This window comes from Mobula birostris, chromosome 25, assembly GCF_030028105.1.
Source record: "Mobula birostris isolate sMobBir1 chromosome 25, sMobBir1.hap1, whole genome shotgun sequence".
In the NCBI taxonomy this organism is placed as follows: Eukaryota; Metazoa; Chordata; class Chondrichthyes; order Myliobatiformes; family Myliobatidae; genus Mobula; species Mobula birostris.
Genome location: NC_092394.1, coordinates 14,022,509 through 14,042,594, shown reverse-complemented (window position 1 = coordinate 14,042,594; position 20,086 = coordinate 14,022,509). Strand labels below are relative to the sequence as shown.

General features: G+C 43.0%; 1 protein-coding gene across 1 annotated transcript in view; it reads right to left on the bottom strand.

The window, feature by feature from the left end:
- Window positions 1-15,645, bottom strand: part of sgsm2 (small G protein signaling modulator 2) — a 274,118-nt gene extending 258,473 nt beyond the window's left edge. Inside the window, exon 1 of the mRNA XM_072242777.1 lies at window positions 15,548-15,645. Within this exon, the coding sequence (XP_072098878.1) occupies window positions 15,548-15,643 (96 nt within the window). The 5' untranslated portion in view covers window positions 15,644-15,645. The remainder of the gene's footprint in view (window positions 1-15,547) is intronic.
- Window positions 15,646-20,086: the final 4,441 nt, after the last annotated feature.

Here is a 20,086-nt window from a genome sequence, read left to right as displayed (position 1 = left end):
TCTTGAAGAGTCGAGTGGCATTTCCAATTTTCCAGTCTTCCAGAACCATTCCAGAATGTAGTGATTCTGGAAAAATCATTATTCATGCCTCCACAAGCTCATCAGCCACCTCTTTCAGAGCTCTGGGATGCACTTCATCTGGTCCAGGTGACTTATCTACCTTCAGACCTTTCAGTTTCCAAAGAACCTTCTAATTATGGCAGCTTCACACACTTCATGACCCTGCTAGTGCCTTCCACAGTGAAGACTGATGCAAACTCCACCATTTCATTGTTCTCCATTGCTACCTCTCCAGCATAGTTTTCCAGCGGTCCGATACTACTCTCACCTCTCCTTTACATTTTATATATCTAAAGAAACTTTTGGTATCCTTTTAATATTATTGGCTAGTTTACTTTCATATTCTATCTTTATCTTCTTAATGACTTTTTTTTACTTGCCTTCTGTTGGTTTTTTTAAGTTTCCCAATCCTCTAACTACACTAATTTTTGCCTTCTCTTTGGCTTTTATGTTGGCTTTGACTTCTCACCAACTACAGTTGTGTCATCCTTCCTTTAGAATACTTTCTTTTTGGGATGTATACAATGTACCCTGTGCTTTCCGAATTGCTTCCAAAAATTCCAGCCATTGCTGCTCTGCCATCATCCCTGCCAGTGTTCTTTTGCAATCAATTCTGCCTGCTCCTCCCTCATGCCTCTGTAATTCCCTTTACTCCTCTGTAATACTGATACATCTGACTTTATCTTCTCCTTCATAACCGTGCATTACAACAGTGGAGTGTAGAACAGCATCTCTGAATGCACAACACATTGAACCTTAAAGTGGATGAGAGGTACGTAATAAAGTAGCCTGAGTGTATACAAAGAGCAGGTCATGCTGCCCTCGAGTAACTCTGCCATACAACAACACAACTGATCCTTTATCCCAAGGACATTCTTATCTCTTAGTTTAAGGTCCAGAGATCTCTCACTCTGTTTTGGAATGCAGTCAATTACCGAACCTCCACACACCACGGTGGATAATTCCAAAGATTCATATCTGCCAGATGAAGAAATCTCACCTTATTTCAGATCTACCCGTATTATGGAACTGTGAATCTTAGGCTACGTCCACACTATGCTGGCTAATTTTGAAAACGCCGGTTTCGAGTAAAAACGACAGGCGTCCACACTAAGCATTTTTCAAAATATCTCTGCCCACACTAACACAGATATTTTTGGCGAATCTCCTCTACTGGGCACGCGCAGAACACACAGAAAACAAGCGAAGAGGAAACGGTATACTTAGTGCGCGTTTGTCCAGTTACAGAGTAGAAAAACTTAAAAGGAATTGTTCTTGGCTGTCGCGCAGGAGGACTTAAAACTGAAAAAAAAACAAATACTGGAGTGTATGGAGACAACCGACAGGGAGTTCACGGACAGTATGACCCAGCTGGCGACGAACATTGAAAAACTGACTAACTCTGTTGCATTAATAAAGCACCTTGTTAAATGTATAAAATATGTCTGCATCAGTGTTATCTTGTATTTCCACACACTGTTACATTAGGCTGTTACACATCTATTGTCAGAGAAGTACTTGCATAAATAGGTAAACCACCTTCATACAAGCAAGGTCAGAAAACATGGACAAAGTGAGTATACTTATTTATTCAGTAAGCTATGGGTCAAAGTATTTGGTGAGTACATTTCTAACTCTTCTGGCTTCAGTCTTGTTGCTGTTTGTTCTGAAATTGTTAGGTTCCGCTGTGATGATTGTACGCTCTAGTATCAATTGTTTGGCGACAATGAAGTAATAATAATAATAATAAGAAGAAGAAAACAATGGAATGCCGGGCTGCCGCCATCTATTCTAGCACGTCATGACAGCGGTTTTAAAAAGCTCTGGTTACCCCGTACACACTGCAACGGATATCAGGTGTTTTCAGATTTATTCGCTCTGGCGACTATTTCTGAAAATCTCCGTTTTCGGGGGATGAAAACGTTGTTTTAGTGTGGACAGAGGGTCAAAACGAAGAGAAAAAGCTTCGTTTTCAAAATTATCCGGCGTAGTGTGGACGTACCCTTAGTTCCAGGCCCCTCAGCCTGAGGGAAATGGTTCCCACACCCATCCTGTCAAGTGTAATAAGAATAGTGGTTAATTAAGGTCAATGGGCTAGAATAGGGAACTGGCTGACTCAATCTCTCATGTAACCGGCCTGCCACCTGAGGACCCTCAACAGAATCTTGCCTATACTCCAATGATAGCAAATGTATTGTTTTTCAAATAAGGAAATTAAAATTGTACATATCTCTCCAGATACGATTCTTATAAGGCAGGCATAATTGGAGGAAAGCATTGTTGCTCATGTACTCATATCTTCTTGCATGTGCAGTCAGCAATTATGAAAGCCATATACCGCCTGTCCTAATTGTTTCCTGCATCTGTATATTATCTTCTAGTGACATCAATTTTTCCAGTCTCTCACCCTTTGAAGAATTAGTCAGCGTTTCTCTTTCATCTACTAACATTTAAAATAAGTCCCTGGCAGCTAACTAAATAAATGTGGAATTCAGTTATATTTAACCATGAAATAAACAGGTTGCCCTAAAAACTTGGCAGGAAGGGATGTTGAGATTCTTGTCAGAAAAAGGGAAGGCAGCAAGATGAGTGACGATGGGATTGGCACCAAGAATCTACCTCCCTAGCTCCAGCAACAATCCCCTCCCACCCCGCTACAAGGTCCCCTCCCCACCGAGCAAAAGGGGGTTATACCAGTGACCCTCCAACCAAAAGACTCACACAGACATTCAAAGTATAATTATCAAATAATGTGCGTATACGTCACCATATTCTACCCTGAGGTTTACTTTCATGCGGGCATCCACAGTGGAACAGAGAATCAATGAAAAACTATGCAGAGAAACAACCAATGTGCAAAAGTTCCTCCCCGCACCTTGATTGGCACATTGGGCGGAAACCTTGCCATTTCTTTAGTGTTTGTTTTGCGAGGCCGCGTTGCTGGCTCGACGCTCAACCCTGCAAAGATGGAAAACGCGCAAGGAGCCGGCTGGATTCAAACCCAGGACTTCTTGTCCTGAAGCTCGGGTGTGCAGGCACCACTGCACCACCAGCACAGACAATGTGCAAAAGGCAAACTGTAAAAGGACAATAAATAAATAAATAATACTGCAGAGGGCATGCATTAAAGGTGAGAGGGGGTAGGTTCAAAGGAGGATAGGAGGGACAAATTTTTTTTTACTCAGCATGGTAGATGTCTGAAATGCGCTGCCTGGTACGGTGGTAGAGGCAAACGTACGAGGCTTTTAATAGATATTTAGATAGGCACATGACTATGAGGAAGATGGAGGGGATATGGACATTGTATAAATATGAGGTATTAGTTATTGTGTTTTTTTTCACTTTTTAGCCAGTTCAACACTGTGGGCTGAAGTGTCTGTCCCTGTGCTGTAATGTTCTGTGTTCTGTGGTTGAGAGTCCAGAGGCTGTCTTCAGTTCATCAGGAAACAGTTGAAGTGGAGCGGGAAACTCACCCAATATCCTCAAAACTGAGGGGGTGAGGGGGCAAAGGGCCAGATACCACAAGAAGGGAAAGAGAAGGTGCAGAAACTCAAACTCAGCCCTCACGCAAGCAGTGGGGGTGAGGAGAGAGGAGGGCTGCTAATCTTTATCCCAGTTTGCCTATGCACCGATGTGAATTCTTAAAATTCCCTCTTTAATTCATTCAGCTGAAAGAAAACTTAAAACAAGCATTAAATGCTGGTGTTGCTAGCAGCACCCACATTCTCTGAATGAATTAAAGCTTTAAAAAAAACAACTTGGTGGAAGCTGCCATTTTTACTTCAACTGCAATGGAGGCAATTAGCTTTCACAGTCATCTGACTGTACAAATTTCCATTAAGCCATTAGGGTGAATGACTCGCCATTGTTCAAACCTCCTCAGAAATTGACACTTTCACTACCTCTGGGACTTCTTATTACTAGCTCTGAATAAGAAAGTCAAAAGGTAATGATAAACTAGATAAAACCTCAATTTGGAAAAGGTATTTCAGGGTAAGATAGTCAAGTAGAGAGAGGATGAAAAGCATATTCATTGACACTTAGAAAGAAAATACAGTTTATGCATTAATGTGACAAAACATATGACAGGATGTAAAGGACATAATGAAGACCATTTCAAAAGCCAAATCTAGAAATGAAGGCACACAGATGTGCAATAGATTAAGAATATACACTTAATAAAGAATAGCCACTTTATTAGGTAGACCTTTCAACCCAGTGTGGTCTTCTGCTGCTGTTGCCCATCTACTTCAAGGTTTGACATGTTATGCATTCAGGGATGCTCTTCTGCACACCACTGTTGTAACACGTGGTTATTGAGTTACTGTCAGCTTGAAACAGTCCAGCCATCCTCCCCTAACCTCTCTCATTAACAAAGCGTTTTCACCCACAGAACTGCCATTCACTGGAAGTTCCCCCCCCCCACACACCATTCTCCGTAAACTCTAGAGACTGTTGATGGTAAACACCCCAGGAGATCAGCAGTTTCTGAGACACTCAAACCACCCCAACTGGCGCCAACAATCATTCCACAGTCAAAATCACTCAGACCACATTACTTCCCCATTCTGACGTTTGGTCTGAACAATAACTGAACCTCTTAACCATATTTACATGCTTTTATGCATCGAGTTCCTGCCACATGATGGGCTGATTAGATATGTGCATTAACAAGCAGGTGTATAAAGTGGCCCACATAAAAGTTGCTGGTGAACGCAGCAGGCCAGGGAGCATCTCTAGGAAGAGGTGCAGTCGACATTTCAGGCCGAGACCAGTTGCAAAGCTATTGAATCCTTTTCTACAATTAGTGAATACATCAGAAATTCAAGAGTGATTTCATAGGTAGATAAGGATAACGATAGTTAATATGGGAACAAGGAAGGAGCAATGTGATTGTTCTCATTTACTACATAGTTGGGATGATGAGATGATTAGGTGTAGCATCCTTGGATTCTAGGATTCTCTCCTTCCGCACCACCTTGACTTTCACAATCCACATCGCCACAGAGATCAAAAGTAGAGCTCTGGGCAAATTATCTAAAGATGACATGCGGGCTGCTCTCAGGAGAGCAAATCCAAAGAAAGCATCTGGTCTAGGTGGAATACCTGGCCGAGTACTGAAGACCTGTGCTGACCAACTGGCTGGTGTGTTCATGGATATCTTCAACCTCTCACTCCGGCAGTATGTGGTACCCACCTGCTTCAAGCAGATTTCAATTGTACCTTGCCCAAGAAGAGTGTGGTAACCTGTCTAAATGACTATCGCCCAGTGGTACTTGCATTCAGAGTGATGAAGTGTTTTGAGAGGTTGGCGTTGAAGCACATCAGCTCTTGTCTGACTGGTGACTTGGATCTGCTCCAATTCACCTACTGAAGCCAAAAGTCTACAGTAGATGCTACCTCGTTGGCTGTCCACACAACCCTGGAACATCTGGACAACCAAGATATATACATCAGGATGCTCTTTATCGATTACAGCTCAGCATTTAACACCATCATCCCCTCAAAACTAATCAGTAAACTCCAAAACCTGGCCCTCAATATCCTCTTGTGCAATTTGATCCTGGATTTCCTCTCTTGTAGACCCCAGTTAATTCGGAAAGGCAAAAACATCTTCTCCACAATCTCCATCAGCACAGGAGCACTGCAGGGATGTGTACTTCGTCCCCTGCTCTACTCACTTTACACCTATGACTGTGTGGTTAAGTACAGCTCCAACACCATATACAAGTTTGCTAATGACACCACTGTTGTGGGCTGTATCAAAGGTGGTGATGAATCAGCATATGAAAGGGAGATTGAAAATTTAGTTGAGTGGTGTAATAACAACAACCTCTCACTCAATGTCAATAAGACCAAGTAGCTGATTGTAGACTTTAGTGATCCAATTTTTCTACTTTGGAAAAATAAAGGTATTAATTCTTTTTTGGATTTATTTAAAGAAGATAGATTGATGTCCTTTGAACAATTAATTGATAAATATTCTCTTTCATACTCACACTTTCTGCAATACCTTCAAGTTAGACAATTTTTTACAAAAATATTTAAGTAATTTCCCTTACATATTGGAGGCTGACCTGTTAGATACTATTATGAGTATGAATCCTTTGATTAAGGGTTCTATTGGAAGAATTGATAATTTACTATTACAATGGGATAAGTGTCCTTTGTCTAAGATTAAACAGGATTGCGAAAAGGAACTTAATTTGACTTTTATGACGGAGGATTGGATGCAGATATTGAAGTTGGTTAACTCTTCTTCAAATTGTGCTAGCCATTCATTGATCCAATTTAAAATTGTACATCATTATCATTTGACAAAGGAGAGACTTTCTAAAATCTTTCCTAATGTTGATAGTCATTGTGATAGATGTAAAACTGAGATAGCTACACTGACACATATGTTTTGCTCTTGTTCTATATTGGAACAGTTCTGGAAGTTGGTTTTCTCAACAATTTCTAAAGCACTTAAAATTAATTTACAACCTAATAAATTAACTGTGCTTTTTGGAATAGTTCCTCAAAATATTCATGGTATTTCTGTGTCTGACCAACATGTTATTGCATTTGTTACATTGATAGCTAGGAGGGCCATTTTGTTGAAGTGGAAGGATACATCAGCTCCCACTTTGTCACAATGGTTCTCTCAAGTGATGCTATGTCTTAGTTTGGAGGAAATTAGAAGTCGAACCTTTGAACCTTTATTTGATTTTGAGAAAAGATGGGGCTCATTTGCTCGTTGTTATCATTTGAGTTAATTGATATAATTTTTCCATGATCTAATTGTAAATTTTCTTAGTATATTTTCTTTTCTTGCTGGCGGTTTGATGTTTATTTTTAGAAGCTTTTTGTATGACGCATGGTTCCGGGGTTCTACACCTAATGGGTTCTTTTTTTTTCTCACTTTTCTGCTCAGTAGGTTTTTTTTTGTTATCACAAAATTTTGTTTTCAATCTTTAAGATGATGGGTTTTTTTGAGGCATTGTAAGTGTTGTTACTTTGATGTACTCATGTTATTTTTCCTATATATACAATAAAAAGATTTGAAAAGAAAGAAGTGGAGAGGGTCAGTAACTTTAGATTGCTGGGTGTCACCGTCTCGGTGGACTTATCCTGGACCCATCATATAAATATAATTGTGAAGAAAGCACGACAGTGCCTCTACTTCCTTAGCCCGTGGAGGTTTGGCATGTCATCGAAAACCTTAGAAAACTTCTTTAAATGTGTGGTGGAAAGTGTGCCGACTGACTGTATTACAGCCGGGTATGGGACACCAATGCCTTTGGGTGGAAAATCTTACAAAAAGTAGTCGATTTGGCCCAGTACATCACAAGTGAAACCTTCCCAACCATTGAGCACATCTACGTGAAACGTTGCTGTAGAAAAGCGTCCATCACCAGAGATCCCCACCACTCAGGCCATGCTCTTTTCTCGCTGCTGCCATCAGGCTGAAGGTACAAGAGCCTCAGGACTCGCACCACCAGGTTCCAAAACAGTTACTACCCCACAACCATCAGGACAAAAGGGGATAACTACACATTTAAGGACTCTTTTTATCTTATTATTTCATGCCTGTTATTTATTACTATTTATTTATATTTGCAGTTGCACAGTCTGTTGTACATTGGTCCTGTTTACAGTTACTGTTCTACAGATCTCCTAAGTATGCACACAGAAAAACAATCTCAGGGTTGTATGTGGTGACATGTATGTACTCTGATAATAAATTTTACTTTGAACTTTGAAATTATAAACACAAGAGATTCAGCAGATGTTGGAAATCCAGAGCAACACACACAAAATGCTGGAGGAACTCATAAGCTCAAGTATTTTTTTTAATGGGCATCCATTAATCTCGTGAGACCATGGATTTGCGCCTTGGAAGGTTTCCAGGGTGCAGGACTGGGCAAGGTTGTATGGAAGACCGACAGTTGCCCATGCTGCAAGTCTCCCCTATCCACGCCACTGATGTTGTCCAAGGGAAGGGCACTAGGGCCGATACAGCTTGGTACTGGTGTCATCGCACAGCAATGTGTGGTTAAGTGCCTTGCTCAAGGACACAACACGCTGCCTCAGCTGAGGCTCGAACTATCAACCTTCAGATCACTAGACCGACTCCTTAACCACTTAGCCACGCGTCAACACAAGGTCAAGTAGCTTCAATGGAAAAAAATAAACATTTTGAGCAGTGACACCTCAGACTGGAAAGGAAGAGGGAATATATCAGAATAAGGTGGTTGGAGGAGGAGAAGACATACAAGGTAGGTGATAGGTGAAGCCAGGTGGATGGGCTGGTGGGGGGGGGGGGAAGAGAGAATGAAGTAAGAAGCCTGGAGGTTATAGGTGGAAAAGGTAAGGGGGTGGAGAAGATGGAATCTGATTGGAGAGGAGAGTGAACACTGGGAGACAGGGAAGGAGGTGGGGCATCAGGACGAGATGATAGGTGGATGAGGAGAAGAAGGGCACTATAGTGAGGAATTGAAGAGGACGGAAGGGGGAGTGGGAAAAAATTATCAGAAGTTGGTGAAATTGATTTTCATGCCATCAGGTTGGAGGCTACCTAGATGGAACACAAAGTGTTGCTCCTCCAACTTAAGAGTGGCCTCATGTGTCCCCCAGAACAAATTTTTTTCCTTGCAAATGGTTAGGAAGTGGAATTTACTATCAGAGTAGATATAGTTATAGCAGACAGGGTGGATTTAAGAGAAACTGGGTGAGGTTGAGGAGGAGAAAAAAACAGATGAGGTGGAGTAGCAGAGACGTGCTCTTGGCTCTGCCTGTATTTCAATATTCCATAAGCACTGCAAATGTTATGCAGCCAGGTACATAACCATTACATTAGAAACAACAGTATACACTGAGGCTTTTGCACCAGATTACAAACTGAAGAAAGACGAACAATTTCCATTAATGGGGTGGTGGAAATCCAGAAGTTCGAATATAGATGGCCCTTTCTGAATAATTACTCAATTGAGAAGGGTCTCAGTCCAAAATGATGACTGCTTATTCCCATCCAGAGATGCTGCCTGACATTGCTTAGTTCCTCCAGAATTTTGTGTGAACTGCTCTTGATTTCTAGCATCTGCAGAATCAATCTCTTGTGTTTATGATTTGGCAATCAATTGATAACCCTCGCAACTCAAAGATCAGCCAAGCAAAATTATATTGCGCTAACTTCAAAGTATCCTTCCTCAGGTAGGGGAACCAAAACTGTTCACATAGTATTTCAACTGCAGTCTCAAAGCCCAATTAGAACAAGTCCATCACCACCAGGACTACACATCATCACTGAAACTACACACCCATCACCACCAGGACTACACGCCATTTCCCAAGCTTCTTTCCTGTAGTCCTTTCAACAAAACTCACTCAGGTGTAATACCCTTAACTGTCCCTGCACAACATCTGTTAAGTGGTGTTTCCTGCTCTCCTTGTTCTGTTGATAATGATTGAGTCTGTTCAGATGTTCACAATTATTTAAATTGATTATTGACATTTACACATGACTGCTCTGTTAATTGTTGATTACTCATGACTGTTTACACTATTGTCTTGTAAATTGTTGGCTGCTACTGCACGATCTGTTATGGTAGTGCCCTGTGCACTTCCACGTTTGGCACCGAACCACAATCAATTCTGGTATGTTTCACATACTGGCAATAAAGTGACTCTGATTCATTGTCTTCTACAGTAGTGATTCCCAACAAGCTGCTCAAGATCCCCTCTGAGGGTAAATTACCTCAATGTTACTGAAGCCTGTTATTGATACAATTACAGGCTTCAGTAATATTGAGGTAACTTAGTCAGGCAGTCTTCAAAGTAAAGATCAAACTAACTAAAAAAAATTAAAACACGCTAACTGCTCTAGACTTAGAACCACTAAGCTTTAAAAATAGCTGCCTTTTCCAGGGGAAGTTGCAGGAATGAAGGGGAGTATCTGTACAGAAAGGAAGGAAAAGAGAACATGTATTATTTTATTGGGTGTGAACAAGTGGAGCTTCCATCGCAAGTTGGGAATCGGCAAACTGCAGACATGAATAAGTCTGAAAAGAAGTCTCCAGCATCTGTGTGAGAGCACTTGTGCAGATCTCACAGAAAGGTTCTTTCAACCACAAACTAGTTGGATTTTGGATGATTGAGGTTTCAGCATCTTTGAGGACCAACCACTAAACGGATATTCACAACCAGGCATAATGACTTGCAATTTAATCATCCAAAGACTAATAATCTTTTTATTTTGTTTACTGTACTTATTTGGGTAAACTTTGCCATCATAAAAATTATGAGATTGCTGAATCAAATGAGCAAAGTGGAACTGTGCAAAGAAATTATCTGCATAAAATACTGCGCAGCTGGTCTGGAGGCTAGTTTTAAGATCTCTGCCGTTAATTTTGGAGAACTCGTATTGGAGATTTTTTACAAAGGACAGAAGGATGACAGCAAGAAGATCAACCAGAACAAAATTGGATCTACTGATGTCAAGACAGCTAGCAAATTTAACCAAAATATCATAGCAGCGTCGTCTCCAGTGCAGAGAGCAGGGTGGATAATCCAGTAAATTACTTTTGTTGAAGAGGGAACAAACTGCTATTGAATCACTGTTGTGTCACAATGAGTTCCCAGCAGGAACCAAGTGAATGGAAACTGCAATCACGCTGTTTGAATGAGCTGCAAGAACATGTACTATTGAACAAAAAAAGTGTGGAGCCCTGTAGAGAAGCAATTTTTTATTTATTTATTAAGCAGCATCGAGAAATGATGTTTTGCAAAGTCAGTGGTGGTAAGAGATACAATGTCCTGAACTACAGCTTCTGTAATGTGGTACTACTCAGACTTAAACATCCAGAACATAGTCAATTCAACAGCTTTTGTATAGGCATCTTACAATTTATTAACAATGATCACGCAATAAGACCATAAGGTGTAGGAGCAGAATTAGGTCATTTGGCCCATCAAGTCTGTTCCACCAATTCATGGCTTATCCAATTTTCCTCTCAGCCCCAATCTCCTGCCTTCTCCCCGTATCCCTTCTTGCCCTGACCAATTATCTACTCCTTTAAGGTTCAGTGCGATTCTAAAAATAGAGTCAAGTGTTAAACTTTAAATACCAGAGTAACAAAAACTAAAACCTCCTTTATAAAAAAAATGCAAAATAAACCATAAATTTATGCTAGTAAATTTCACCAAGATTTTGCCAAATATTTTTCAGAAAATCTGTGCTTCTTACAGAATAACTATTAAGATCTAGACGTTCAACTAGAATTCTAATTAGAAGTAGAGTTCTAAAATTCTTTCACTAAATCTCTTTTTCGCCCATTCTTTTGCTCTTCTACAATTATGTGGCTTGATGCCAAATTGTGTTTGACTACATGTTAGTGGAGCTCAATGGGACAGTTTACTACACCATAGGGACTACATAAATATACAAGCGGAGGTAGTTCTATTCCATCATCCCACTAATAATTTTAAACACCCAACTTCATTTAACATTTAAATTATAAATGTTAAATAGCCGGAAGGAGTTTAAGAATGAAATTAGGAGAGCCAGAAGGGGCCATGAGAACGCCTTGGTGCATAGGATTAAGGAAAACCCCAAGGCATTCTACAAGTATGTGAAGAGCAAGAGGATAAGACATGAGAGAATAGGACCAATCAAGTGTGACAGCGGAAAAGTGTGTATGGAACCGGAGGAGATAGTGGAGGTACTTAATGAATACTTTGCATCAGTATTCACTATGGAAAAGGACCTTGGCGACTGTAGGGATGACTGTAGATTGAAAAGCTTGAGCATATACACATTAAGAAAGAGGAGCCTTTGGAAAGGATCAAGTTGGATAAGCCTCCGGGACCAGACGAGATATACCCCAGGCTACTGTTGGAGGCAAGGGAGGAGATTGCTGAGCCTCCGGCAATAATCTTTGCATCATCAATGGGGATGAGAGAGGTTCCGGAGGATTGGAGGGTTGCAGATGTTGTCCCCTTATTCAAGAAAGGGAGTACAGATAGCCCAGGAAATCATAGACCAGTGAGTCTTACTTCAGTGATTGGTAATTTGATGGAGAAGATCCCGAGAGGCAGGATTTATGAACATTTGGAGAGGCATAATATGATTAGGAATAATCAGTATTGCTTTGTCAAAGGCAGGTCGTGCCTTACGAACCTGATTGAATTTTTTGAGATTGTGATTAAACACATTGATGAAGGTAGAGCAGTAGATGTAGTGTATATGGATTTCAGCAAGGCTTTTGATAAGGTACCCCATGCAAGGCTTATTGAGAAAGTAAGGAGGCATGAGATCAAAGGGGACATTGCTTTGTGGATCCAGAATTGGCTTGCTCACAGAAGGCAAAAGTGGTTGTAGACGGCTCATATTCTGCATGGAGGTCAGTGACCAGTGGTGTGCCTCAGGAATCTGTTCTGGGACCCCTACTCTTTGTAATTTTTATAAATGACCTGGATGAGGAAGTGGAGGGATGAGTTAGTAAGTTTGCTGATGACACAAAGGTTGGAGGTGTTGTGGATAGTGTGGAGGGCTGTCAGAGGTTACAGCAGGACATCAATAGGATGCAAAACTGGGCTGAGAAGTGGCAGATGGAGTTCAACCCAGATAAGTGTGAGGTGGTTCATTTTGGTAGGTTAAATATGATGGCAGAATATAGTATTAATGGTAAGACTCTTGCCAGTGTGGTGGATCAGAGGGATCTTGGGGTCCAAGTCCATAGGACACTCAAAGCTGCTGCGCAGGTTGACTCTGTGGTTAAGAAGGCATACGGTGCATTGGCCTTCATCAACCATGGAACTGAATTCCAGAGCAAGAGGTAATGTTACAGCTATATAGGACCCTGGTCAGACCACATTTAGAGTACTGTGCTAGTTCTGGTCACCTCACTACAGGAAGGATGTGGAAACAATAGAAAGGGTGCTGGAGAGATTTACAAGGATGTTGCCTGGATTGGGGAGCATGCCTTCTGAGAATAGGTTGAGTGAACTTGGCCTTTTCTCCTGGAGTGACGGAGGATGAGAGGTGACCTGATAGAGGTGTATAAGATGATGAGAGGCATTGATCATGTGGATAGTCAGAGGCTTTTTTCCAGGGCTGAAATGGCTGCCACAAGAGGGCACAGGTTTAAGGTGCTTAGGAGTAGGTACAGAGGAGATGTCAGGGGTAAGTTTTTTGCGCAGAGAGTGGTGAGTGCCTGGAATGGGCTGCCAGCGACTGTGATGGAGGCGGATACAATGGGGTCTTTTAAGAGGCTCCTGGATTGGTACATAGAACTTAGAAAAATAGAGGACTATGGGTAAACCTAGGTAATTTCTAAAGTAAGTACATGTTCAGCACAGCATTGTGGGCCTAAGGGCCTGTATTGTGCTGTAGGTTTTCTATGTTTCTATGTTCTAACAATGTCTGTTGCGACTACAGCAACAATAACAACTCACTTTAACTAACAAAATAGTTTCATCGTTTCCCTTTAATAATTGTTTGCATTCTATATATGAATTCAAATTATAAAGAGGAGCTGGTGGTATCAAATCTCTGGTAATGAAAATGAAACAATGGTTTTCTAATTAGTTCTAACTTCATCTGAAGTTTACCAGTGACCCAAACTAGCCTCATCTCACAGATGAGACAGAACTGAAGAGATGAGCCTTTGTGCAGATCAGCCATCATCATACTGAATGACAGGGCAGGCTTGAGAGGCTAAGTGACCCAGAGTTTAGACAAATGAGTGGGTGAGGGTCTCATCGAAACCTTTTGAATACTGGAAGGTCTAAGTAGAGTGGATGTGGAGAGTTTGCTTCCCATAGTGGGGGAGCCCAGGACCAAAGGGCACAGCCTTGGAATAGGAGATCCTTTCAGAACAGAGTCAAGGAGGGATTTCTTTAGCCAGAGACTGGTGAGTCTGTGGAATTCATTGCTGTAGGTAGCTGTGGAGGCCAAGTTATTGGGTAAATTTAAAATGGAGGTTGACAGGCTCTTGATTTGTATGGGGATCAAAGGCCAAGGGGAAAAGGCAGTTGAGAGGGATTAAAAAAATGAGCCGTGATAGCATGGCAGACAGACTCGATGGGCTGAACAGCCTAATTCTGCTCTTACATCCTTTTGCAAAGTACATGCATATGGTATTCACCATCCAGTCTTTCCTATCCTGGCTGCCATCAAATTATATTTGAGATTAAACATTTCATGTTTATTTTTTTAAAACTATATGCTTGAAGGGATATTCTCCAAGTACGGTAGGTACAGAATTAAAAATGAACAGATTAAACATAATTAAATCATAAATGAACAAACAGGACGCTAAGTAACAAATTTTAAATTCTTAAAATCATTAGAATTGACACCAGCTGTCACAGTATTGGCAATAAAGCGCAATAAACACAGTTATGATCTTGCTTGCAACAAACGCCAGAAGGAAATCCTCGAAGCAACCTCCGATCGTACATATTCATTCATAAACCCAAGCTTTCAGCCTTCTGGATCGTCACCGGACTAAACTACGTAATTGAATGACTCATGTTCCCTCATTCATTCGTCCTCCAATCCATTGTCGGGCACAAATTAGGGTTCGGGGACCACACAGTCCGTTAAGGTTCTTGGTTTCCCCTCTTATTAAATATTCGGCTAAAGTTGCTTATGGAATTATCTGACTCCATTCCGCTTTAATATAGATATGCAGTCCCTGATTAGGACCCTGAATCCAAAAGCGCTGTTTTTTGTATGTGTGTGTGTATACGGGTTAACACCCAGGATTTAAAGTGCAAATCTCACTTGTTATGGAAATGCTCTTTTAAAAATAAAAGCCATGTGACTGAGTTAAATTGCTCACAGCGCGATTTGATTGTAGCGTCTACAGCTACATCACAAATGATACCTGCGGGTTAAATAGACCTGGGATTTGTTTTGGTAGGGGGTAAATTCTTCATTTGAACGGCGGAGTGGTCGTGCGCGGGATGCAGGATAGGTTAGTAATACTTCGCTGGGTATACCTCCTCCATCACACTAACCCTATTTTTTTTTAATCATGTTGCATCGCCACTCCCTCCCAGCTCCTCCCTGACGGAAACCTGTCGGAGAAAGAGTCGGTGACATTCCTTTCAGAATCCGAAACCTTTGACACAGCGCAGTCCTGGAGACAGAGAGAGAGAGGTGTCAGGCTAGGGAAGACTATTCCACTGCGCAGGAATAGTCATCTCCAGCTAGAGACAGTCGGCAAATGGCTAAAAATTGCCAGCCAGGACAGAACACTCGGTGCCAAAATAATTCACACCACATTCTAATGCTAGAGCTGGTTTCTGGACACTTACAGCGCCTATCTAACAATCCAGTGTAATAGGTCATAGTGCCTTTTTAAAAACTGTACCAACCGTAAGACCCCACTGACACCACCTGCAATGCAAGATACTGAGAAACTACAAGGTGTTGCAGCGGCAAGAGAATTGCCCCATGGTCTTGTAACAAACGTGCCGGCTCGATATATCCACTCACCTCTCTCTTGACGTTCCACAGCAGCTTCTGCTTCGCCTCTTCATCCGAGCACTCGGCCGTTCCGGAGGTCGACATTTCGGCGGCGACCGAGAACATCAGCTGAAACCAAACAAGCGAGAGAGAGAGAGCGACGCTGAGAGGAGAGGCGGGACCCGCGCAGCCAGACACTACTCTCCCCGGCTCGGCGCCGCCTAGTGCGCGGTCGCGGCCGACGTCACGGGGAAAGGCGGGGCGGGGCCGCGCGCGCGTACACACACTCACCTGAAGGCATGGAATCCGAGAGATTCTCCGCCTTCAGAAGGTTTCCGGGTTACAGATACAGCGAGCCCTCCGCACAAAAAGGGCGCAGAAAAGATTTGACAAGGAATTCTCAGGACTTGAGTCGAGGGGGGACTAGATAGGCTGAGACTGTTTTTTCTGCAAACAGCAAAGGAGGCTGGGGCCGGGGCGTGGGGGGAGACCTTATAGAGGTTTATAAGATCATATGGGTGATTAAGGCGCATTGTCGCTGTCTTCTCCCAGGATCTGGGAGTCTAAATCTGGAGGAGAAAGACTAAAAGGGGACTTGAGAGTTAAGTTTGTTTATTCCACAAAGAGGAACGAGCTGCCAGACGAATGTGGGTATCGTCACAACATTCAAAAGATATTTGGGCTCGTGGATGGGAATCTTTTAGAGGGATATGGGGTGAATGCAGGCAAACCTTGGTCGGACTGGAAGAGCTGGGGCAAAGGGTCTGTTTCACTGCCGTATGACTCCAGAGGCGGCACAGTAGCGTAGTGGTAAACTGTAAGGAATTTGTACGTTCTCGTCATGACCGTGTGGGTGCTCTGGTTTCCTCCCACAAAAGACCTACCGGTTAATTGGCAAATTTTACCATGAGCCCTACCGGCGCTCATTGCCTCGAAGGAGCGAAAGGGCCTCTTCCGCGCTGCATATGAAGCAGCGCTCATGTTATATTAGACAAGTGGATCTGGTGAGGGAATGTAAGTGGGGAAATGGGATTGATGGCAAGCTGGCAAAGACCAGGTAAGCTGAATGGTCTATGTTATTATAAAATAACTCTAGGGAGGTATAACACACAAAATGATGGAGGAACCCAGTAGGTCAGGCAGCAACTATGGAAATGAATAAACAGTCGATGTTTTGGGTCGAGGCTCGTCATTAGGACTGGAAAAGGGGAAGAAGTTAGAATAAGAAGGCGGGGTAGGGAAGAAGTACAAGCGACGTGCTGATGGGTGAGACTAGGTGAAGAAGAAGGAGCGGGAATGAAGTGAGAAACTGGGAGGTGATAGGTGGAAAAGGGCTGGAGAAGAAGGAATCTGATAGGAGAGGAGAGTGGACCATGGGAGAAAGGGAATGAGAAGCGAAACATATCTAATGTTTATACTAATAAACATGAAAACTTCTGTTCGTTTCTATAGATGCTGCTTGACCTGCGGAGTTCCTCCAGCATTTTTTGTGTGTTGCTCTGGATTTCCAGCATCTGCAGAGTCTCTTGTACCTCGGGAGATAATACGAGGACAGTCAACAACGGCAGAAATCCCCCGGTGTAGACCTAGAATCATCGAGGTGTGGGACAACCAGATGAGGGAGGTTTATGAATGGAAACCATTGTCCTCCGTAGAGAGAGGAGGTCGGTTCTGATGAAGCATCTTGACCCGAAACGCCGACTGTTCATTTCCCACCACAGATGTTGTCTGACCCGCTGAGTTCCTCCAACGACATTTGTGTTCTCCCTCAAACCAAAAAAAAAAATCGCTTGCGGATTGTATTTGGAATATTGGAAAGAGCGATCATTACCAGATGATGAATCAAAACAGAGTATAACAGAGAAAGAAATTCGCTAATGGGCCAGACCCTATAAATAACCGGAAAGAGGGAGGGAATCTAGAGGAAGTTCACGAGAATGCCCCTGGGAATGAAAGCGTTACCGTATGAGGAGAGTTTGATGACTCGCTCTGGTTTAGAAGAGGGGTGTGGTGGGTCTCATTGAAACCTATCGAATATTAAAAGACCGACATGGAGAGGATGTTTCCTATAGTGGGAGAGCCCAGAACCAGAGGGCATATAACCTCAGAATAGAAGGGCGTCTCTTACGAACAGAGATGAGGAGGAATTTCTTTAGCTAGTGGGTGGTGAATCTGTGGAATTCATTGCCGCAGACGACTGTGGAGGCCAAGTATTGGATATTTATTAAGTGGAGGTTGATGGGTTTTTGATTAGTCAAGGTGTCAAAGGTTACGGGGAGAAGGCAGAAGGATGGGGTTGAGAGGGATAATAAACGAGCAACGATGTATGGCGGTGCAATTCTGCTCTTATGCCTTACGGTCTATGGGGACCAAACAGTGAGCTTTAGTGATTACAAAGAACGGCCAGAGGGACCGGAGTCCGAGTTGACGAAGAGGTAAAAGGACGGAAAAGGCTCGGGAGTTCATACTAAGTCAACAGGGACAAGCAGGGAGGAGACTCCGTCGTGGCCCTCCTCACGGCAGGGTCATGACACGGTCAGCGCTTTCCAATGCTAAGTCTGACGCGCCTAGCAACCCGACGAACACAAAACAGTTTGCGAACACTGCAGAAAATCGCGGAAACAAATGACAAGCGGTATCATTCATTAGCGGACATTAACTGAGGCCACTTTTTAAAAGACTGTCCCGTATTTTAGGTCGAAAGTAAAGAGTTATCCTGAAAAAAATAAAATGCGTGAAAAATGCCACGCTGTAATCAACTTCCCTAAGCGTCATAACTGGGCAGTGATTTACACGTATTAGTTCACTGGTTTCCTACCCAAAACATCCGTATTTTCAAGCTGTCCAGTACTCAGGCGAGCGGAATCGAGACCGTGAAAACGCTGAGACACTGGAGCAGAGTCACATGACACTGAATCCCGTTTTCACGGAAGCGAGCAGTCCCTAAGCGATCACCTCTAGGTATCTCAGTGGCTGCGCATCGACACCTGCATCTTTATTTTGGTGGGTGTTATCACAAAGACTCCGGTTACGTCAAAACACGAACTGTTGTTTAAAAAAAACGGCGTAATTTGGAGGTAACTGGAGACCGACTGACATGGGTTAAGTACGATGTCAAACAATTAAAAGTCGTTAACGGCGACGCAAGAGAATGCAGGTCCTGGAGTCTGGAGAAGCGCACTCGCTATTAGACAATAAGACCATAAGACAAAGGAGCAGAAGTCGGCCATTCGGCCCATCGAGTTTGCTCCGCCGTTTTATCATGAGCTGATCCATTCTCCCATTTAGTCCCACTCCCCCGCCTTCTCACCATAACCTTTGATGCCCTGGCTACTCAGATACCTAACAATCTCTGCCTTAAATACACCCAATGATTTGGCCACCACTGCTGCCCGTGGCAACAAATTTCATAGATTCACCACCCTCTGCCTAAAAAAATTTCTTCGCATTTCTGTTCTGAATGGGCGCCCTTCAATCCTTAAGTCATGCCCTTTCGTACTAGACTCCCTCATCATGAGAAACAACTTTGCCACATCCACTCTGTCCATGCCTTTCAACATTCGAAATGTTTCTATGAGGTCTCCCCTCATTCTTCTAAACTCCAAGGAATACAGTCCAAGAGCGGACAAACGTTCCTCATATGTTAACCCTCTCATTCCCGGAATCATTCTAGTGAATCTTCTCTGAACCTTCTCCAAAGTCAGCATATCCTTTCTTAAATAAGGAGACCAGAACTGCCCACAATACTCCAAGTGAGGTCTCACCAGCGCCTTATAGAGCCTCAACATCACATCCCTGCTCCTATACTCTATTCCTCTAGAAATGAATGCCAACATTGCATTCGCCTTCTTCACTACTGACTCAACCTGGAGGTTAACCTTAAGGGTATCCTGTACGAGGACTCCCAAGTCCCGTTGCATCTCCGAACTTTGAATTCTTTCCCCATTTAAATAATAGTCTGCCCGTTTATTTTTTCTGCCAAAGTGCATAACCATACACTTTCCAACATTGTACTTCATTTGCCACTTCTCTGCCCATTCTTCCAATCTATCCAAGTCTCTCTGCAGACTCTCCGTTTCCTCAGCACTACCGGCCCCCCCACCTATCTTCGTATCGTCAGCAAACTTAGCCACAAAGCCATCTATTCCATAATCCAAATCGTTGATGTACAATGTAAAAAGAAGCGGCCCCAACACGGACCCCTGTGGAGAACCACTGGTAACCGGCAGCCAACCAGAAATTGGCTGCCGGTCCCTATTGGAGGGACTCAGTGGCTCAGGCAGAATGTCGGGGGAAGGGAAAATGGAGAGTCGACGTTTCGGGTCGAGAACCTTCACATGGACTGAGTCCTTCCAATAGGTGCTGCCTAATCCGCTGAGTTCTTCCACCATCCTCTGTGTTGTACAGCACAGGAAAACGCCAAACGGCCAACTAAATTATTCCCGTCTGCCTGAACGATGTCTATATCCTTCCATTCCCCTCATGCGCCCATCTAAACCCCTCTTAAAAATCCCCTGTGTATCTGCCTCTATCCACCACCACCCCAGGCAGTGCATACAGGCACCCACC